This window comes from Lonchura striata, chromosome 3 (genome assembly GCF_050655825.1).
Source record: "Lonchura striata isolate lonStrDom1 chromosome 3, ASM5065582v1, whole genome shotgun sequence".
In the NCBI taxonomy this organism is placed as follows: domain Eukaryota; kingdom Metazoa; phylum Chordata; class Aves; order Passeriformes; family Estrildidae; genus Lonchura; species Lonchura striata.
In genome coordinates this window covers 1,654,375-1,677,828 of record NC_140705.1, presented here as the reverse complement: position 1 = coordinate 1,677,828, position 23,454 = coordinate 1,654,375, and the positions used below count along the sequence as shown (strand labels likewise).

Below are 23,454 nucleotides of genomic sequence, written 5' to 3'. Positions count from 1 at the left end.
GCCCCATCCCGAATCCCAGGGGCCCATCCCGAATCCCAGGGGCCCATCCCGAATCCCAGGGGCCCATCCCGAATCCCATGGTCCCATCCCGAATCCCAGGGTCCCATCCCGAATCCCAGAGCCCCATCCCGAATCCCAGGGGCCCATCCCGAATCCCAGGGGCCCATCCCAAATCCCGGGACCCCATCCCGAATCCCAGGGATCCATCCCAAATCCCAGATCCCATCCCGAATCCCAAGGGGACCATCCCAAATCCCAAGGAGCCCATCCCAAATCCCAGGGCCCATCCCAAATCCCAGATCCCATCCCAAATCCCAGGGCCCATCCCGAATCCCAGATCCCATCCCGAACCCCAAGGTCCCATCCCGAATCCCGGACCCCATCCCGAATCCCGAGGATTCCATCCCAAATCCCAGATCCCATCCCGAATCCCGGACCCCATCCCAAATCCCAAGGAGCCCATCCCAAATCCCAGGTCCCATCCCGAATCCCATGGTCCCATCCCGAATCCCAGATCCCATCCCGAATCCCAGATCCCATCCCGAATCCCAGATCCCATCCCGAATCCCAAGGAGCCCATCCCAAATCCCAGGGGCCCATCCCGAATCCCAGGGGCCCATCCCAAATCCCAGATCCCATCCCGAATCCCAAGGATTCCATCCCAAATCCCAGGGTCCCATCCCGAATCCCAAGGGCCCATCCCGAATCCCAGGGTCCCATCCTGAATCCCAGATCCCATCCCGAATCCCAGGGGCCCATCCCGAATCCCAGGGGCCCATCACAAATCCCAGGGGCCCATCCCAAATCCCAGGGGCCCATCCCGAACCCTGAGGGGCCCATCCCAAATCCCAGGGATCCATCCCGAATCCCGAGGATCCCATCCCAAATCCCAGGTCCCATCCCGAATCCCAAGGAGCCCATCCCGAATCCCAGATCCCATCCCGAATCCCGGACCCCATCCCGAATCCCGGACCCCGTCCCAAATCCCAAGGGTCCCATCCCGAATCCCGAGGATTCCATCCCAAATCCCAGATCCCATCCCGAATCCCAGGGCCCCATCCCAAATCCCAGGTCCCATCCCAAATCCCAGGTCCCATCCCAAATCCCAGGTCCCATCCCGAATCCCAAGGGCCCATCCCAAATCCCGAGGATCCCATCCCGAATCCCGCGGCCGGACCTGTGGACGCAGTTGGCGGCCTCCAGGTAGGCCAGGGCCTTGCCGAGCTGCAGCGCGTAGAGCACCAGGCTGGGCACGGCCAGGACGCGCCGGTTCTGCTCCAGGTACTGGCCCAGCTGCAACGCCGAATTCCCGGCCGGATCAGCGCCCGGGAATTCCGGGAACGGGATGGGGGACATCCTCGGGAAGGGGACGGCCGCACCTCTCCGTAGGGGCAGAGCTCCATGACGATCCAGGTGGGCTCGTCCTCGGCGATGCCGACCAGCTTGACGATGTGGGGGTGGTCCAGCTTCTTCATCAGCACTGCGGGAACGGCGGGATTCCCAAATTCCCGCCTCGGCTCCATCCCGGGAAATCCCCCGGCGCCGCCGTGGTGGAGGAGGAATTTCCCAAAGGGATCGGAGCTCCCGGTTGGGTTTTTGTTTTTTTGGGATCGGGATCCTCGGTCACGGGTCCCAGCGGATTCCCCACCCTCCTCCAGGAATCCCTGCCCATAATCCCAGGGGGTTTTTGGGATCCCATCCCAGGTTTCCGGGCATGGATCGACTCCCTCTTCCTCCATCCTGAATTCCAAAGGCGCCTCGTTTCCCAAAAAGCCACCGGGAGATGACAGGGGAAGGTCGTGGCATTCCCCACCCCGTGGGAGACCTGAGCAGGATCTCATCCCAAAAAAAACCTCGGGAGGACCCTCATGATCCCAAAAAACCCATCAGAACCCTCAGGATCCCAAAAAACCCTAGAAGGACCTTTGGGGTCCCAAAAAAACCATGGCAGGACCTTCAAGATCACAAAAAAACCCAGAAGGATCTTTGAAATCCCAAAAAAAGACCCCAAAAGGACCTTCGAGATCCCAAAAAAACCCAAAAGAATCTTCAAGATCTCAAAAATCCTCATCAGGAACCTCAGAATCCCAAAAAACCCAGCAGGACCTTCAAGATCTCCAAATAAAAGCCCCAAAGGACCTTTGGGATCCCAAAGAAAACCCCAGCAGGAGCTTTGAGATCCCCCCCAAAAAAACCAACAGGACCTTTGGGATCCCAAAAAACCTCAGCAGGATCCAAAAAAAACCCCATCAGAACTCTCAGAATCCCAAAAATCCCAAAAGGACCCTCAAGATCCCAAAAAACCCCACCAGGACCTTCAGGATCCCAACAAACTCCAGAATGACCTTCAGAATCCCAAAAAAAAAACCCCAGAAGGACCTTCAAGATCCCAAAAAAGACCATGGCAGGACCTTCAAGATCCCAAAAATCCCCAGAAGGACCCTCAGAATCCCAAAAAAAGACCCCAAAAAGACCTTCAAGATCCCAAAGAACCCCAAAAGGACCCTAGAGATCCCAAAAAACCTAAGGAAGACCCTCAAGATCCAATAAAACCCAAAAGGACCCTCAGGATCCCTAAAAATCACAGAAGGACCTTAAGGATCCCCCCAAAAAAACCCCAGAAAGACTCTCAGGATCCCCAAAAAATCCTGGCAGGACCCTCAGGATCCTCCCAAAAAACCCAAGAAGATCTTCAAGACCACAAAAACCCCATCAGAACCCTCAGGATCCCCAAAAAACCCCAGAAGGTCCTTTGGAATCCCCAAGAAACCATGGCAGGACCTTCAAGATCCCAAAAGAAAACCCCAAAAGGACCTTCGGAATCACAAAAAACCTCAAAAGGACCTTCAAGATAACAAAAATTCTCAGAATGACCCCCAGGATCCTAAAATAACCCAGGAGGACCTTCAAGATCCCAAAAAGCCCCAAAAGGATGCTCAGAATCCCCCAAAAAACCAGAATTACCTTTATGATCCTCAGAAAAACCATGCCAGGACCCTCAGAATCCCAAAAAAACTCCAGCAGGATCTTTTGGATCCCAAAAAAAACCATGCCAGGACCCTCAGAATCCCAAAAAAACTCCAGCAGGATCTTTTGGATCCCAAAAAAAACCATGGCAGGATCCTCAGGATCCCAAAAACCTTCACCAGGACCTTCAGAATCCCAAAAAAAAACCCCAAAAGGACCTGAAAGATCCCATAAAAAACCCACAATGACCCTCAGGATCCCAAAAAACTCCAGAAAGACCTTTCAGATCCCAAAAAAAAAACCCATGGCAGGACCTTCAAGATCACAAAAAACCCCAAAAGAACCTTTGGAATCCCCCCCAAAAAAAAAAACAGAAGAAACTTTGGGATCCCCAAAAAAACATGGCAGGAACCTCAGGATCCCAAAAAAACCCAGAATGACTTTCAAGATCCTCAAAAAAAACCCCAAAAGACCCTCAGGATCCCAAAAAATCTTCATCAGGACCTTCAGGATCCCCCAAAAACACGCAAAAGGACACTCATGATCCCAAAAAACCCCAGAAGGATCTTCAAGATCCCAAAAAACTTCAGCAGGACCCTCAGAATCCCAAAAAAAAACCCCAAAGGACCTTCAAGATCCCAAAAAAACCAGAAGAACCTGCAAGATCCCAAGAAAAGCCCAAAAGACCCTCAGGATCCCAAAAAACCCCAAAAGGACCCTCAGAATCCCAAAAAAAACCCCATGGCAGGACCTTTAGGAACCCAAAAACCCCAGAAGGACCTTCAGAATCCAAAAAACCCCACCACGACCTTCAAGATCCCAAGAAACTCTAGAATGACCTTCAGAACCCCAAAAAAACCCCAAGAAGGACCCTCAGGATCCCAAAAAACTTCAGCAGGGCCTTCAAAAATCCCCCCCAAAAACCCCAAAAGGACCTTCAAAATCCCAAAAAACCCCAGAAGGACTCTCAGAATCCCCTAAAAACCCCAGAAGGACCTTCAAGATCCCAAAAATCCTCAGCAGGACCCTCAAAAATCCCCCAAAAAACCCCAAAAGGACCTTCAAGAACCCAAAAAACCCCAGAAGAACCTTCAGAATCCCAAAAAAACCCCAAGAAGGACCCTCAGGATCCCAAAAATCTTCAGCAGGGCCTTCAAAAATCCCCCCAAAAACCCCAAAAGGACCTTCAAGAACCCAAAAAAATCCAGAAGGACCTTCAAAATCCCAAAAAACCCCAGAAGGACCCTCAGGATCCCAAAACCCCCCGGAGGAGCCGCGGGCTACCGGCTTCGCTGAGGAACTTCTCCCGGTTCTCGGGGCTGCAGTCCTTCTTGCAGGTCTTCACCGCCACGTCCACCCGCTCCCCGTTCTGCTCCGAGACGGAAAAGCGGGAATGGGACATTCCCAAGGTGGGGAATGCCGGGATTTGGGGCGAGGGGGACACGGTGGGGTGGTCTCACGGGCGTGGTGTAGATCCCCTGGTAGACCTCTCCGAAGAATCCTTCCCCCAGGATCCGGCCCAGCGCGACGGCGTCACGGCAGATCCCGAAGTTCTGGACTGGATGGAGGTGGGAACGGGGAGGAGAAGCCGTGATTCCGGATGGTTCCGTGGGAGGTCCACCCGGAATTAAGCGGGGGAGGTCCATGGATACCGACACGCTCTTCCCACCAGGATCCCTGAGGATCCAGCCATGGATCCATGGAGCCGGATTGCCCCGTCATCCCAAAGATCCATGGATCCTGATCTCCACCCATGAGGGTCCATGGATCCTGTTCTAGATCCATGGATCCTGATCTCCATCCATGGATCCATGGATCCTGCATCTCCATCCATGGATCCATGGATCCTGATCTCTCCAACATTCCCACAAGGATCCATGGTCCCTGTATCTCCATCAGCCCAACAGTCCATGGATCCTGCATCTCCATCCATGGATCCTGCATCTCCATCCATGGATCCATGGTCCCTGTATCTCCATCCATGGATCCTGCATCTCCATCCATGAAGATCCATGGATCCTGTTCTCCATCCATGGATCCATGGATCCTGCATCTCCATCCATGAAGATCCATGGATCCTGATCTCCCCATCATCCCAAAGATCCATGGATCCTGATCTCCATCCATGGATCCTGCATCTCCATCCATGGATCCATGGATCCTGATTGCCCCATCATCCCAAAGATCCATGGATCCTGATCTCCACCCATGAGGGTCCATGGATCCTGTTCTAGATCCATGGATCCTTCATCTCCATCCATGGATCCTGCATCTCCATCCATGGATCCATGGATCCTTCATCTCCATCCATGAAGATCCATGGATCCTGATCTCCCCATCATCCCAAAGATCCATGGATCCTGATCTCCATCCATGGATCCTGCATCTCCATCCATGGATCCATGGATCCTGCATCTCCATCCATGGATCCTGCATCTCCATCCATGGATCCTGCATCTCCATCCATGAAGATCCATGGATCCTGATCTCCCCATCATCCCAAAGATCCATGGATCCTGATCTCCATCCATGGATCCTGCATCTCCATCCATGGATCCATGGATCCTGCATCTCCATCCATGGATCCTGCATCTCCATCCATGGATCCTGCATCTCCATCCATGAAGATCCATGGATCCTGTTCTCCATCCATGGATCCATGGATCCTGATCTCCATCCATGGATCCTGCATCTCCATCCATGAAGATCCATGGATCCTGTTCTCCATCCATGGATCCATGGATCCTGGATCTCCATCCATGGATCCTGCATCTCCATCCATGAAGATCCATGGATCCTGTTCTCCATCCATGGATCCATGGATCCTGATCTCCATCCATGGATCCTGCATCTCCATCCATGAAGATCCATGGATCCTGCATCTCCATCCATGGATCCTGCATCTCCATCCATGAAGATCCATGGATCCTGCATCTCCATCCATGGATCCATGGATCCTGCATCTCCATCCATGGATCCTGCATCTCCATCCATGAAGATCCATGGATCCTGTTCTCCATCCATGGATCCATGGATCCTGATCTCCATCCATGGATTCTGCATCTCCATCCATGGATCCATGGATCCTGATTGCCCCATCATCCCAAAGATCCATGGATCCTGATCTCCACCCATGAGGGTCCATGGATCCTGTTCTAGATCCATGGATCCTGATCTCCATCCATGGATCCTGCATCTCCATCCATGGATCCTGCATCTCCATCCATGGATCCATGGATCCTGCATCTCCATTCATGGATCCATGGATCCTGCATCTCCATCCATGGATCCTGCATCTCCATCCATGAAGATCCATGGATCCTGTTCTCCATCCATGGATCCATGGATCCTGATCTCCATCCATGGATCCTAATCACCATCCATGGATCCTGCATCTCCATCCATGAAGATCCATGGATCCTGCATCTCCATCCATGGATCCATGGATCCTGATTGCCCCATCATCCCAAAGATCCATGGATCCTGCATCTCCATCCATGGATCCATGGATCCTGCATCTCCATCCATGGATCCTGCATCTCCATCCATGAAGATCCATGGATCCTGTTCTCCATCCATGAGGATCCATGGATCCTGCATCTCCATCCATGAAGATCCATGGATCCTGATCTCCCCATCATCCCAAAGATCCATGGATCCTGATCTCCATCCATGGATCCTGCATCTCCATCCATGGATCCTGCATCTCCATCCATGAAGATCCATGGATCCTGCATCTCCATCCATGAAGATCCATGGATCCTGCATCTCCATCCATGGATCCTGCATCTCCATCCATGAAGATCCATGGATCCTGCATCTCCATCCATGGATCCTGCATCTCCATCCATGGATCCATGGGTCCTGCATCTCCATCCATGGATCCTGCATCTCCATCCATGGATCCATGGGTCCTGCATCTCCATCCATGGATCCATGGATCATGATCTCCACCCATGAGGGTCCATGGATCCTGTTCTAGATCCATGGATCCTGATCTCCATCCATGGATCCATGGATCCTGCATCTCCATCCATGGATCCTGCATCTCCATCCATGGATCCATGGATCCTGCATCTCCATCCATGGATCCTGCATCTCCATCCATGGATCCATGGATCCTGCATCTCCATCCATGGATCCTGCATCTCCATCCATGGATCCACGGATCCTGCATCTCCATCCATGGATCCTGCATCTCCATCCATGAAGATCCATGGATCCTGTTCTCCATCCATGGATCCTGCATCTCCATCCATGGATCCATGGATCCTGATCTCTCCAACATTCCCACAAGGATCCATGGTCCCTGTATCTCCATCAGCCCAACAGTCCATGGATCCTGCATCTCCATCCATGGATCCATGGATCCTGATTGCCCCATCATCCCAAAGTTCCATGGATCTTACATCTCCATCCATGAAGATCCATGGATCCTGTTCTCCATCCATGGATCCTGCATCTCCATCCATGGATCTTACATCTCCATCCATGAGGATCCATGAGGATCCTGCATCTCCATCCATGGATCCTGATCTCCATCCATGGATCCTGCATCTCCACTCATGGATCCATGGATCCTGATCTCCATCCATGACCATCCAATGATCTTACATCTCCATCCATGAGGATCCATGAGGATCCTGCATCTCCATCCATGGATCTTACATCTCCATCCATGGATCCATGGATCCTGCCCTCTCCATCATCCCGATTCTCCATGGATCCCACCCCATGCCTCCTCCCAGCTCTCCCAGGACCTTCCCGGAGCTTTGGTGAGGCTGGGACGGGAATTTGGGATGGGCAGGAGAATTCCCAAGGGAAGCACCTACTTCCGGATCTCGGCCTCGAGGATTCGTCCAGGATTTCCGCGTAAATTTCCGAATCTGCGGGAAAACGGGATGCGGGAACGGGATCAGGAATCTCGGAGCTGTGGGAGCTCTTCCAGCACCTCCAGAGGCTCTGCTGCTCCTCCAGGATGCTTGGATGCATCCCAACCCTCTGGAGATGAGCTGGGGGTGTCCAGAATTCCCGAATCCCAGGAATGGGTCCCGAATTCCCGAATGGGAATGGTGGGAAGAGGGAGGGGGCGGCACTCACCGCCGCTGAGGCTGCGGGAAAGCGCGGAGAGCTTCTCGCCGACATTCCTGAGGGATCCATGGGATGGAAGAGGGTCAGGGAGCGGCGCCGGGGGCACGGAGCGGGATCCCGGCCCCTCGCCGGGAATCCCGGGAAAAGGGGCGGGATCACTCACGGCGCCGGGATCTGCGGGAGGCTGAGCCTCTTCTCGCGATCTGCGGGGAGGAAGGGGTGAGGTCCAATCCTAATCCCAATCCCAATCCCGATCCCAATCCCAAATTCATCCCATTGATCCCATCCCATCCCATGACATCTTGTCCCAGTCCCGTCCCATCCCATGATCTCATCCCATTATCTCACGGATCCCATCCCATCCCAGTCCCATCCCATGATCTCATCCCATTATCCCATTATCCCATCCCATCCCAGTCCCATCCCATGATCCCATCCCATGATCCCATCCCATCCCATCCCATCCCATCCCATCCCATCCCATCCCATCCCATTATCCCATCCCATCCCATCCCATCCCAATCCCATTCCATCCCATTATCCCATCCCATCCCATGGATCCCATCCCAAGGATCCCATCCCATCCCAATCCCATTCCATCCCATTGATCCCATCCCATCCCATCCCATCCCATCCCATCCCATCCCATCCCATCCCATCCCATCCCATCCCATCCCATTATCCCATCCCATGGATCCTATCCTATCCCATCCCATGGATCCCATCCCATGGATCCCATCCCATCCCAATCCCATTCCATCCCATTGATTCCATCCCATCCCATGGATCCCATCCCATGGATCCCATCCCATGGATCCCATTGATCCCATCCCATCCCAATCCCATGGATTCTATCCCATCCCATTGATCACATCCCATCCCATCTTGTCCCAGTCCCATCCCATGATCTCGTCCCATTATCCCATGGATCCCATCCCAATCCCATCCCATGATCCCATCCCATGGATACCATCTCAAGGATCCCATCCCATCCCATGGATCTCATCCCATGGATTCCATCCCATGGATCCCATCCCAATCCCATCGCACTGATCTCATCCCATTATTCCATCCCATAATCACATGGATCCCATCCCATCCTATTATCCCGTCCCATGGATCCCATCCCATGGATCCCATCCCATTATCCCACTGATCCCATCCCATCCCATGGATCTCATCCCATGGATCTCATCCCATGGATTCCATCCCATGGATTCCATCCCATCCCATCCCATCCCATCCCATCCCATCCCATCCCATCCCATCCCATCCCATCCCATCCCATCCCATTATCCCATGGATCCCATCCCATTATCCCACGGATCCCATTATCCCACGGATCCCATCCCCCGATCCCATCCCGTCCCGCCCGGATTCCCACCTTTCCTCGGGAAGACGATGAGCGAGGTCTCCGTGCCGCCCTGGAGCCGGCAGTAGCCGTCGATGAGGTCGGCCATGTTCTCCGCCTCGGCCAGCGACGACGTCTTGATGTCCAGCGACTTGGGAATGCCGGGATGGGGGGACGGGATTGGGCTTCCCCCCTTCTCCCTGCTCCGCCGGCGATCCCAGTTTTCCACAACCTCCCTTCCCAGAATTCCGAGACACCCCGGACAACACGGAAGCGTTCCCGGGAAGAGGCGGCAACAGGGACATTCCCCATTTTCAGGGATTTTTTTTGGGATGGAGCTTCCTGCCCGACCCGCAAGGATCCCGCTCGGCATTCCTGGGATGCTGTGGTGAATTCCCGGGAATTCTCGAAATTCCCAACTCCTCACCTGGGGGTTCCCGCTGAGCCCCAGCTGCAGCAGAGCCTGGCCGTCCTCCGCTCCGGAGCACCGGATGGATTTGATATCCCGGAATTCCGCCAGGCAGGTGGGCTGGGAAGGGGGAATTCACCGGGAATTCGGTCGGCGGTGAGTTTAACCGAAGCAGGAGCGCTCCGGGTTCCCATCCCGGAATTCCCACCTTGGCGTCCTTGGTGGTCACCTGGCGGATGCCCTTGGGGCCGATGACCAGGTCCACGGTGATGTTCCACCCTTGCTGGGGGCAGCAGGAGCGGGAGGGGGTTTGGGATGAGGAGCATCCCGAGGGGCCGCTCCCATCCCAATCCCATCTCCGTGAAATCCCAAGCCCCTCCTCATCCCAGATCCACCTCGCTCCACCCCGTTCCGTCGCCATCCCCCGTGGCTATTCCAAGTACATCCCATCCCATCCCGTATCCCATCCCATCCATTATTCCATCCCATATCCCATTCCATTATCTCATCCCATTATCCCATCCCATCCAATCCCTTATCTTATCCCATTATCCCATCCCATTATTATCCCATCCCATTATTATCCCACCCCATCCCATTATTATCCCATCCCATCCCATTATTATCCCATCCCATCCCATCCCATCCCATCCCATCCCATCCCATCCCATCCCATTATCCTGTTATCCCATCCCACTATTGCATCCCATAATCCCATTATTCCATCCCATATCCCATCCCATTTTCCCATGATCCCATCCCATTATCTCATTATCCCATCCCACTATTCCATCCCATTATCCCATTATCCCATTATCCCATTATCCCATTATCCCATCCCATCCCATGATCCCATCCCATTATCCCATTATCCCATCCCACTCTTCCATCCTATCATCCCCTTATCCCATCCCATCCCATCCCATCCCATCCCATCCCATCCCATCCCATCCCATCCCATCCCATGATCCCATTATCCCATCCCACTTTTCCATCCCATCATCCCATATCTCATCCCATATCCCATCCCCACCTAACTCCAGCCCACCTCATCCCATATACAGTATCCCATATCCCGTATTCCACATCCCACATCCCACACCCCACATCCCATATCCCAGTTCCCAAATCCCAGATCCCATATCCTGTATCCTATATCCCATATCCTGAATCCCGAATCCCATATCCCGTATCCCATATCTCATTTCCCATATTCCATATCCTGCATCCCCTAACCCGTATTCCACGTCCAATATTTCATATCCCATATCCCACATCCCATATCCCGTATCCCGTATCCCATATCCCAAATCCCCACATCCCATCTTCCATATCCCATATCCCATATCCCACATCCCACATCCCACATCCCATATTCCATATCCCATATCCCCAATCTCATATCCCATATCCCTCATCCCATATCCCATATCCCATATCCCCTATCCCATATCCCATATCCCATATCCCATATCCCATATCCCATATCCCATATCCCATATCCCACATCCCATATCCCATATCCCATATCCAATATCCTGTATCCCATATCTCATGTCCCATATCCCATATCCCCTATCCCATATCCCATATCCCACATCCCACATCCCACATCCCATATCCCATATCCCCTATCCCACATCCCATATCCCATACCCCATATCCCATATCCCACATCCCAAATCCCATATCCCATATTCCCTATCCCATATCCCATATTCCCTATCCCATATCCCATATCCCATATCCCATATCCCACATCCCATATCCCATATCCCATATCCCATATTCCATATCCCATATCCCATATCCCATATCCCATATCCCATATCCCCTATCCCATATCCCATATCCCATATTCCCTATCCCATATTCCATATCCCATATCCCATATCCCAAATCCCTTTATCTCATATCCAATATCCTGTATCCCGTATCTCATGTCCCATATCCCATATCCCCTATCCCATATCCCCTATCCCATATCCCATATCCCATATCCCATATCCCATATCCCATATCCCATATACCACATCCCATATCCCATATCCCATATCCCATATCCCGTATCCCGTATCCCATATCCCGTATCCCGTATCCCGTATCCCGTATCCCGTATCCCGCATTCCCTTATCCCGCATTCCCGGGCACGCACGACGAGCTGGCAGCGGAAGCTCTCCTGGTCGATGGGGGCGAAGGTGGCCAGGGTGTGCAGGAATTTCAGGATGCACTCCTCCTCCCGCAGCAGCGCGTACTGCTGGAACGTCTGCTGGATCATCTTCCGCAGCTGCCGCGGCTGCCGGGGCGGCACACGGGAACGCCGGGATGGACACGGCGGTGGATACGGGAATGGGGCATTGGATTTGGGAATAGCAGAATGGACACGGTGTTGGGTTCAGGAATGGGGCATTGGATAGAGGAACGCCGGGATGGACACGGCGTTGGATACGGGAATGGGGCATTGGATTTGGGAACACCGGGATGGAAACGGCGTTGGATACGGAAATGGGGCATTGGATATGGGAACACCGGGATGGACACGGCGTTGGATACGGGAATGGGGCATTCGATTTAGGAATACCGGGATGGACACGGCGTTGGATACGGGAATGGGGCATTGGATACAGGAACGCCGAGATGGACACGGCGTTGGATACGGGAATGGGGCATTGGATACAGGAACACCGGGATGGACACGGCGTTGGATACGGGAATGGGGCATTGGATTTAGGAATACCGGGATGGACATGGTGTTTGGTTTGGGAGCACCGGGATGGGGGCGGTGTGAGGGATGGAACGCCGGGATGGATGTGACATTGGATACGGAAATGGGGCATTGGATTTGGGAATAGCAGAATGGACATGGTGTTGGGTTTGGGAATGCTGGAATCGGGCGGCGCGGGGCACGGGAACGCCAGGATGGAAACGGTGTTGGATACAGGAATGGGGCATTGGATACAGGAACACCGGGATGGAAACGGTGTTGGATACGGGAATGGGGCATTGGATACAGGAACACCAGGATGAACAGGCCATTGGATACGGGAATGGGGCATTGGATTTGGGAACAGAGGAATGGACATGGTGTTGGGTTCAGGAACACCGGGATGGGGGCGGTGCGAGGGATGGAATTTCGGGATGGACGTGACATTGGATACGGGAATGGGGCATTGGATACAGGAACGCCGGGATGGAAACGGCGTTGGATACTGAAATGGGGCATTGGATACGGGAACGCCGGGATGGAAACGGCAGTGGATACGGGAATGGGGCATTGGATAGAGGAACACCAGGATGGACACACGCCCACGTGTCCCTCACCTTCAGGTTCTCCTGCATCTGGCTGGGGAAGAACAGGTCCAGCCCCACCTCCTTCCTGCGGGGCAGAAATCCCGGGAACGTCAGTGGGAATTCCCGGGAATGTCAGCGGGAATTCCCGGGAATGTCAACGGGAATTCCGACGGGAGGGGTGAGGGTGAGAGGGAATCCGGGCTGGGGCAAAGGGGGTGGAGGGTTCCCGTCTCCATCTCCAAGGATGGGGAGGAGGAGGAGGTGAGGGAGGGTGAGGAAGATGAGGGGCAGCAGGAGGATGAGGAGGATGAGGAGCCACAAGAGGATGAGGAAGATGAGAACGTGGGAAGATGAGGAGGTACGGGAAGATGAGAAGATGTGGGAGAATTTGGAGATGTGGGAAGATGAGGAGGATGAGGAGCTGAGGATGAGGAAGATGAGGAGCCAGAGGAGAATGAGGAGTAGCAAGAGGATGAAGAGGATGAGGAGCTGAGGGTGGATGAAGGAAGATGAGGAGCCACAGAAGAATGAGGAGGATGAGGAGCAGCAGGAGGATGAGGAAGATGAGGATCCACAGGAGGATGAGAAGCAGCAGGTGGCTGAGGAGGATGAAGAGGATGAGGAAGATGAGAACGTGGGAGGATGAGGAGGTACGGGAGGATGAGAAGATGTGGGAGAATTTGGAGATGTGGGAAGATGAGGAGTATGAGGAGCTGAGGATGAGGAAGATGAGGAGCAGCAGGAGGATGAGGAAGATGAGGAGCCACAGGAGAATGAGGAGGATAAGGAGCTGAGGGAGGATGAGGAGGATGAGGGGATGAGGAAGGATGAGGATGATGAGGATGATGAAGAAGAGGACGATGAGGAGGATGAGAAGGATGAGGAGGATGACAAGGATGAGGAGAATGAGGAGGATGAACAGGATGATGAGGATGAGGATGAGGAGGATGAGGAGGATGATGAAGATGAGAATGAGGAGGATAAGGATGATGATGAGGATGAGGAGGACGAGGAGGAGGAGGAAGAGGAGAATGAGGATGATGAGAATCATGATGAAGATGAGGACAATGATGAAAATGAGGAGGATGAGGAGGATGACAAGTAGCAGAAGGAGGAGGAGGAGGCTGAGGAGGATGGGGAGAATGATGAAGATGACGAGGATGAGGAGGGTGAGGAGTGGCAGGAGGATGAAGAAGAGGAGGATGAGGAGGATGGGGAGGATGAGGAGGATGATGAAGATGAGGAGGATGAGGAGGGTGAGGAAGATGAGGAGGATGATGAAGATGAGGAGGATGAGGAGGATGGGGAGGATGAGGAGGATGGGGAGGATGAGGAGGATGATGAAGATGAGGAGGATGAGGAGGGTGAGGAAGGCCCTCAGCCACTCCCTGCAGGGACAGGGCAGCGTCTCCGGGGCCAGACTCACTCCAGGAACTCAAAGTTGGATTTCTTGTCCAGCGCGTTCTGGGGCATGTCCTTGTAGAACCTCCTGTGGGACATGGGGACACCAGCGGTGACACATGCCACCACAGCCCCGTGTCCCCATGTCCCCAGGTCCCCATGTCCCTCCATGTCCCCATGTCCCCATGTCCCCATGTCCCTCCATGTCCCCATGTCCCCATGTCCCCAGGTCCCCATGTCCCTCCACATCCTCCATGTCCCCATGTCCCCATGTCCCTCCATGTCCCCATGTCCCTCCATGTCCCTCCATGTCCCCATGTCCCCATGTCCCTCCATGTCCCTCCATGTCCCTCCATGTCCCCATGTCTCCATGTCCCCCCATGTCTCCATGTCCCTCCATGTCCCTCCATGTCCCCATGTCCCCTCATGTCCCTCCATGTCCCCCCATGTCCCCATGTCTCCATGTCCCCATGTCCCTCCATGTCCCTCCATGTCCCCATGTCCCTCCATGTCCCCATGTCCCTCCATGTCCCTCCATGTCCCTCCATGTCCCCATGTCCCCATGTCCCCATGTACCTCCATGTCTCCATGTACCTCCATGTCCCTCCATGTCCCTCTATGTCCCCATGTCCCCATGTCCCTCCATGTTCCCATGTCCCCATGTCCCCATGTCCCCATGTTCCTCCATGTCCCTCCATGTCCCTCCATGTCCCTCCATGTCCCTCCATGTCCATCCATGTTCCTCCATGTTCCCATGTTCCTCCATGTTCCCATGTCCCCATGTCCCCATGTCCCCATGTTCCTCCATGTCCCTCCATGTCCATCCATGTCCCTCCATGTCCCTCCATGTCCCTCCATGTTCCCATGTCCCCATGTCCCCATGTCCCTCCATGTCACAGGGACACACAGAGGGACACCAGTGGACAAGGGACACATGGGGACACCAGGGGACACAGGGACAAAGTCACACAGAGACAGAAGGACAGAAGGACACAGGGACAGCAGGGGACACAGGGACAAAGTGACACAGAGACACAAAGACACGAGGAGAGAAGGACACAGGGACAGTGGGACACAGTGGGACACAAGGGGACAAGGGGACACCAGGTGACACCAGGGGACACAAGGGGACACGAAGGGACACAAAGGGACTCCAGGGGACAAGGTGACACAGGGACAAAATGACACAGGGACAGAAAGACACAAGGACAGAAGGACACAGGGACAGCAGGACACAGGGACACAGGGACACAGGTGACACAGGTGACACAGGTGACACGGTGACACAGGTGACAGGTGACACGGGGACACAGGTGACACAGGTGACAGGTGACAGGGCCAGGCCGTACCGCAGCTCGAGGCAGCCCAGAAAGACACAAGGACAGAAGGACACAGGGACAGAAGGACACAGGTGACACAGGTGACACGGTGACACAGGTGACACAGGTGACACAGGTGACACAGGGACACAGGGACACAGGTGACACAGGGACACGGGGACACAGGTGACATGGGGACACGGGGACACAGGTGACATGGGGACACAGGTGACACAGGTGACACGGTGACACAGGTGACACAGGTGACAGGTGACACAGGTGACATGGTGACACGGTGACACAGATGACACGGTGACACAGGTGACACAGGTGACAGGTGACAGGGCCAGGCCGTACCGCAGCTCGAGGCAGCCCAGGAATACACAAGGACAGAAGGACACAGGGACAGCAGGACACAGGTGACACAGGTGACACGGGGACACGGGGACACAGGGACACAGGTGACACGGGTGACATGGGGACACAGGTGACATGGTGACATGGGGACACAGGTGATACAGGTGATACAGGTGACACAGGTGACACAGGTGACACGGTGACACAGGTGACACAGGTGACAGGTGACAGGGCCAGGCCGTACCGCAGCTCGAGGCAGCCCAGAAAGATACAAGGACACGGGGACACAGGGACACGGGGACACAGGTGACACAGGTGACACGGTGACACAGGTGACACAGGTGACAGGTGACAGGGCCAGGCCGTACCGCAGCTCGAGGCAGCCCAGAAAGTCACAAGGACAGAAGGACACAGGGACACGGGGACACAGGTGACACAGGTGACACGGTGACACAGGTGACACAGGTGACAGGTGACAGGTGACAGGTGACACAGGTGACAGGTGACAGGGCCAGGCCGTACCGCAGCTCGAGGCAGCCCAGGAATACACAAGGACAGAAGGACACAGGGACAGAAGGACACAGGTGACACAGGTGACACGGTGACACGGTGACACAGATGACACGGTGACACAGGTGACACAGGTGACACAGGTGACAGGGCCAGGCCGTACCGCAGCTCGAGGCAGCCCAGGAATACACAAGGACAGAAGGACACAGGGACACGGGGACACGGTGACACAGGTGACACGGTGACACGGTGACACAGGTGACAGGTGACACAGGTGACACAGGTGACAGGTGACAGGGCCAGGCCGTACCGCAGCTCGAGGCAGCCCAGCTGCAGCGCCATCCCCTCGCTGACCTTGCTGGCGTAGCTCTGCATGTACTCGCTGCGCAGCTGGGGGACAGCGCGTCACCGCGGGGACATGGGGACATGGGGACAGCGGGGACACCGCGGGGACACCGCGGGGCATGGGGACATGGGGACACCCAGGGACAGCGCGCCACCGCGAGGCATGGGGACAGCGGGGACACCACGGGGACATGGGGACAGCGGATACATGGGGACAGTGGGGACAGAGGGGACAGCCAGGGACAGCGTGTCACCGCGGGGACACGGGGACATGGGGACATGGGGACACTGGGGACAGCCAGGGACAGCGCGTCACCGCGGGGACATGGGGACAGCGGGGACACCGCGGGGACATGGGGACAGAGGGGACACCGGGGACAGCCAGGGACACCCAGGGACCACCAAGGGACAGCCAGGGACACCCAGGGACACCCAGGGGACACCCAGGGACACCCAGGGACCACCAAGGGACAGCCAGGGACAACCAGGGACACCCAGGGGACACCCAGGGACATCCAGGGACACCCAGGGGACACCCAGGGACACTCGGGGACATCCAGGGACAGCCAGGGGACACCCAGGGGACACCCAGGGACATCCAGGGACACCCGGGGACATCCAGGGACATCCAGGGACACCCAGGGTCAGCCAGGGACACCCAGGGACACCCAGGGGACATCCAGGGACATCCAGGGACAGCCAGGGGACATCCAGGGACACCCGGGGACACCCAGGGACACCCAGGGGACACCGAGGGAGAGCCAGGGACATCCAGGGACACCCAGGGGACAGCCAGGGACACCCAGGGACACCGAGGGACACCCAGGGGACAGCCAGGGACACCCAGGACAGTGTGTCACCCAGGGACAGCCGGGGACAGCAGGAGATGGTGACAGGGACGATGACAGGGACGGTGACAGGAGACAATGACATCCCCGGATGTCCCCGCTGGCCAGTCCCAGAGATGTGGCCACCACTGCCACTCCAGGGTGACAAAACCGTGGGATTGGGGGATTTTGGGGGTTTGGGGAATTTTGGGGATTTTGGAGATTTTGAGGATTTTGGAGATTTTGAGCATTTTGGAGATTTGGGGAATTTTGGAGATTTGGGGGGTTTGGGGAATTTTGGGGGGTTTGGAGAATTTTGGGGATTTTGGAGATTTTGAGCATTTTGGAGATTTGGGGAATTTTGGAGATTTGGGGGGTTTGGGGAATTTTGGGGGGTTTTGGGGGATTTTGGGGATTTTGGGGGTTTGGGGAAATTTGGGGGATTTGGGGAATTTTGGGGATTTTGGGGGATTTTGGAAATTGTGAGAGTTTTGGGAATATTGGGGATTTTTGGAATTTCAAGAATTTGGGGATTTTTTGGGGAATTTGGGAATTTTGGGAATTTTTGGAATTCTGGGGATTTTGGGAATTGGGGGAGTTTTGGCAATTTTGCAGATTTTGGGGGGTTTGGGGATTTGGGGAATTTTTAGAATTTGGGGGATTTAGGGAATTTTGGGAACTTTGAAATTTTTTAGTATTTGGGGGGTTTTGAGGATTGTGGGAATTTTTGAGGGTTTTGGGGATTTGGGGAATTTGGGGATTTGGGGAATTTTGGGGAGTTTGAGAATTTTTAGAATTTAGGGGATTTTGAGGGTTTGGGGAATTTTGGGAACTTTGGGAACTTTGGGGATTTTTGGAATTTCAGGAATTCTGGGACTTTTGGGGAGTTTGGGAATTTTGGGGATTTTGAGAATTTTTAGAATTTGGAGGATTTGGGGATTTGGGGAATTTTGGGGGTTTGGGGGATTTGGGGGATTTTTGGGATTTTTGGGGATTTGGGGGATTTTAAGAATTTTTAGAATTTGGGGGATTTTGAAGATTTTGGGAATTTTGGGAAATTTGGTAATTTGGGGGATTTGGGGGTTTGGGGGGTTTTGGGGATTAAGGGAATTTGGGGATTTTCAGGGTTTTGGGGATTTGGGGAGTTTTGGGAATTTTGGGGATTTGGGGGATTTTAAGAATTTTTAGAATTTAGGGGATTTTGAAGATTTTGGGAATTTTGGGAAATTTGGTAATTTGGGGAATTTGGGGGTTTGGGGGGTTTTGGGGATTAAGGGAATTTGGGGATTTTCGGGGTTTTGAGGATTTGGGGAGTTTGGGGATTTGGGGAGTTTTGGGAATTTTGGGGATTTGGGGAACTTGGGGGATTTGGGGATTTTTGGGGATTTGGGGAGTTTCAGGGATTAAGGGAACTTGGGGATTTTTGGGGTTTTGGGGATTTTGAGACCTTTTGGAATTTGGGGGATTTTGAGGATTGTGGGAATTTTGGGAATTTTGGGGTTTTGGGAATTTGGGGAATTTGGGGAATTTGGGGTTGGAGCAGCCCTGACCTGCTGGTAGAAGTAGAGCAGCGTGGTCCTGTCCTCCTTGAAGCTCTCCAGGAAATCCTCGGGCAGGTACCGGATCTGGAGGTCGTACCTGGGACACCGGCGGGGCCCGTCACCTCCAGGGTGACACTGTGTCCCTGTCACCTCCAGGGTGTCACCCGTGTCCCTGTCACCTCCTGAGGGACATCCCCATGTCCCTGTCACCTCCTGAGGGACATCTCCGTGTCCCTGTCACCTCCAGGGTGTCACACAGTGTCACTGTCACCTCCTGAGGGACATCTCCATGTCCCTGTCACCTCCAGGGTGACACTGTGTCCCTGTCACCTCCAGGGTGTCACCCGTGTCCCTGTCACCTCCTGAGGGACATCTCCGTGTCCCTGTCACCTCCAGGGTGACACTGTGTCCCTGTCACCTCCAGGGTGACACACAGTGTCCCTGTCACCTCCAGGGTGTCACCCCGTGTCCTTGTCACCTCCTGAGGGACATCCAGTGTCCCTGTCACCTCCTGAGGGACATCTCCGTGTCCCTGTCACCTCCAGGGTGACACTGTGTCCCTGTCACCTCCAGGGTGTCACCCGTGTCCCTGTCACCTCCTGAGGGACATCCCCATGTCCCTGTCACCTCCAGGGTGACACCTGCATGTCCCTGCCACCTCCTGAGGGACATCTCCATGTCCCTGTCACCTCCAGGGTGACACCCACTGTCCCTGTCACCTCCTGAGGGACATCTCCGTGTCCCTGTCACCTCCTGAGGAACGTCACTGTGTCCCTGTCACCTCCTGAGGGACATCCCCATGTCCCTGTCACCTCCAGGTGTCACCCGTGTCCCTGTCACCTCCTGAGGGACATCTCCGTGTCCCTGTCACCTCCAGGGTGACACTGTGTCCCTGTCACCTCCAGGGTGACATCCAGTGTCCCTGTCACCTCCAGGGTGTCACCCCGTGTCCCTGTCACCTCCAGGGTGACACCTCCATGTCCCTGTCACCTCCAGGGTGACACTGTGTCCCTGTCACCTCCAGGGTGACACCCACTGTCAATGTCACCTCCTGAGGGACATCCAGTGTCCCTGTCACCTCCTGAGGAACGTCTCCGTGTCCCTGTCACCTCCAGGGTGACACCCACTGTCCCTGTCACCTCCAGGGTGACACCTGCATGTCCCTGTCACCTCCAGGGTGTCACCCCGTGTCCCTGTCACCTCCTGAGGGACATCTTCGTGTCCCTGTCACCTCCAGGGTGACACCTCCATGTCCCTGTCACCTCCAGGGTGTCACCCCGTGTCCCTGTCACCTCCAGGGTGTCACCCGTGTCCCTGTCACCTCCAGGGTGACATCCAGTGTCCCTGTCACCTCCTGAGGGACATCTCCATGTCCTTGTCACCTCCAGGGTGACACCCGTGTCCCTGTCACCTCCAGGGTGACACCTCCATGTCCCTGTCACCTCCTGAGGGACATCTCCATGTCCCTGTCACCTCCAGGGTGACACCTCCATGTCCCTGTCACCTCCAGGGTGACACTGTGTCCCTGTCACCTCCAGGGTGTCACCCACTGTCCCTGTCACCTCCAGGGTGTCACCCACTGTTACTGTCACCTCCTGAGGGACATCCCCATGTCCCTGTCACCTCCAGGGTGACATCCAGTGTCCCTGTCACCTCCTGAGGGACATCTCCATGTCCTTGTCACCTCCAGGGTGACATCCAGTGTCCCTGTCACCTCCTGAGGGACATCCAGTGTCCCTGTCACCTCCTGAGGGACACCTCCGTGTCCCTGTCACCTCCAGGGTGACACCTCCCTGTGCCTGTCACCACCATGGTGACACCTCCCTGTGCTTGTCATCTCCACAGTGACAATTCCACATCCCTGTCACCTCCAGCGTGACACCTCCGTGTCCTTGTCACGTCCAGAGTGACAGCCCAGTGTCCACAACACCTCCTGAGGGACACCTCCATGTCCTTGTCACCTCCACAATGTCACCTCCATGTCCCTGTCACCACCATGGTGACATCTCCCTGTCCCTGTCACCTCCAGAGTGACATCTCCGTGTCCCCAACACCTCCAGTGTGACATCTCCATGTCACTGTCACCACCGTGGTGACACCTCCATGTAGTTGTCACCACCACAGTGACACCTCCCTGTCCCTGTCACCTCCACAGCGACACCCCCATGTCCCCACCCACCACCAGGACTCCGTGTGGGTGACACGGAGAGCGACCATGCCACTGCCACCATCACCACCACCGCCACTGTCACCATCTCCACCACCGCCACCACCACCATCAACCGGGATTTCATGTAGGTGGCACGGAGAGCGACCATGCCACCTCCACCACCACTGCCACCATCACCACCACTGTCACCGCCACCGTCACCATCACTGCCACCACGACCACCACCGCCACCATCTCCGCCACCACCACCACCACCGTCAACCGGGATTCCATGTAGGTGGCACGGAGAGCGACCATGCCACTGCCACCGCCACAGCTGCCTCCACCGCCACCACCACCACCACCACTGTCACCGACACCTCTACTGCCACCGTCACCGTCAACCAGGATTCCATGTAGGTGACACGGAGAGCGACCATGCCACTGCCACCGCCACCATCACCGTCACCATCTCCACCATGGCCACCAACACCATCAACCGGGATTCCATGTAGGTGGCATGGAGAGCGACCATGCCACCTCCACCACCACTGCCACCATCACCGTCACCATCTCCACCACTGCCACCACCACCATCAACCGGGATTCCATGTAGGTGGCACGGAGAGCGACCATGCCACCTCCACCACCACCACCACTGCCACCATCACCACCACTGTCACCGCCACCGTCACCATCACTGCCACCACGACCACCACCGTCACCATCTCCACCACCGCCACCACCACCGTCAACCGGGATTCCATGTAGGTGGCACGGAGAGCGACCATGCCACTGCCACCGCCACAGCTGCCTCCACCGCCACCACCACCACCACCACTGTCACCGACACCTCTACTGCCACCGTCACCATCAACCAGGATTCCATGTAGGTGACACGGAGAGCGACCATGCCACTGCCACCGCCACCATCACCGTCACCATCTCCACCATGGCCACCAACACCATCAACCGGGATTCCATGTAGGTGGCACGGAGAGTGACCGTGCCACTGCCACCGCCACCACCACCGCCACTGTCACCATCTCCGTCACCGCCACCACCACCACCACCATCAACCGGGATTCCATGTAGGTGGCACGGAGAGCGACCATGCCACCTCCACCACCACTGCCACCATCACCACCACCATCTCCACCACTGCCACCACCACCATCAACCGGGATTCCATGTAGGTGGCATGGAGAGTGACCATGCCACTGCCACCGCCACCGTGACCGTCACCACCACTGTCACCGCCACCTCCACTGCCACCGTCACCGTCAACCGGGATTCCATGTAGGTGACACGGAGAGCGACCATGCCACCTCCACCACCACCTTGACCATCACCGTCACCACCACCTTGACCGTCACCACCACCGTCACCGTCAAACAGGATTCCATGTAGGTGGCACAGAGAGCGACTGTGCTACCTCCACCGCCACTGCCACCATCACCGCCACCATCTCCACCATGGCCACCACCATCAACTGGGATTCCATGTAGGTGGCATGGAGAGTGACCATGCCACCTCCACCGCCATCACCACTGCCACCACCACCGCCACCACCACCATTACTGCCACCTCCACCGCCACCTCTACCGCCACCGTCACCATCAACCGGGATTCCATGTAGGTGGCACGGAGAGCGACCATGCCACCTCCACCACCACTGCCACCATCACCGCCACCATCTTCGCCACCACCACCACCACCATCAACTGGGATTCCATGTAGGTGGCAGGGAGAGCGACCATGCCACCTCCACTGCCACCTTGACCGTCACCGTCACCACCACCTTGACCGTCACCACCACCGTCACCGTCAAACAGGATTCCATGTAGGTGGCACGGAGAGCGACCATGCCACCTCCACCACCACTGCCACCATCAC

General features: G+C 55.5%; 1 protein-coding gene across 9 annotated transcripts in view; it reads right to left on the bottom strand.

The window, feature by feature from the left end:
- Positions 1–23,454, bottom strand: part of PTK2B (protein tyrosine kinase 2 beta) — a 74,340-nt gene that overhangs the window by 24,942 nt on the left and 25,944 nt on the right. For 8 of the 9 annotated variants that reach the window (XM_085574273.1, XM_085574278.1, XM_085574271.1 and 5 more), the window contains exons 4-18: positions 19,419–19,506; positions 17,007–17,086; positions 14,536–14,598; positions 13,140–13,194; positions 11,974–12,114; positions 10,027–10,101; positions 9,837–9,938; positions 9,443–9,560; positions 8,222–8,261; positions 8,068–8,114; positions 7,800–7,853; positions 4,428–4,525; positions 4,252–4,336; positions 1,380–1,480; positions 1,178–1,293 (exon numbers count right to left, since the gene is read on the bottom strand). In XM_085574273.1, the coding sequence (XP_085430399.1) occupies positions 1,178–1,293; positions 1,380–1,480; positions 4,252–4,336; positions 4,428–4,525; positions 7,800–7,853; positions 8,068–8,114; positions 8,222–8,261; positions 9,443–9,560; positions 9,837–9,938; positions 10,027–10,101; positions 11,974–12,114; positions 13,140–13,194; positions 14,536–14,598; positions 17,007–17,086; positions 19,419–19,506 (1,263 nt within the window). Of the gene's footprint in view, positions 1–1,177; positions 1,294–1,379; positions 1,481–4,251; positions 4,337–4,427; positions 4,526–7,799; positions 7,854–8,067; positions 8,115–8,221; positions 8,262–9,442; positions 9,561–9,836; positions 9,939–10,026; positions 10,102–11,973; positions 12,115–13,139; positions 13,195–14,535; positions 14,599–17,006; positions 17,087–19,418; positions 19,532–20,427; positions 20,458–21,184; positions 21,374–23,454 lie in introns of those variants that run through there. The other variant, XM_085574279.1, reaches the window with a different exon arrangement.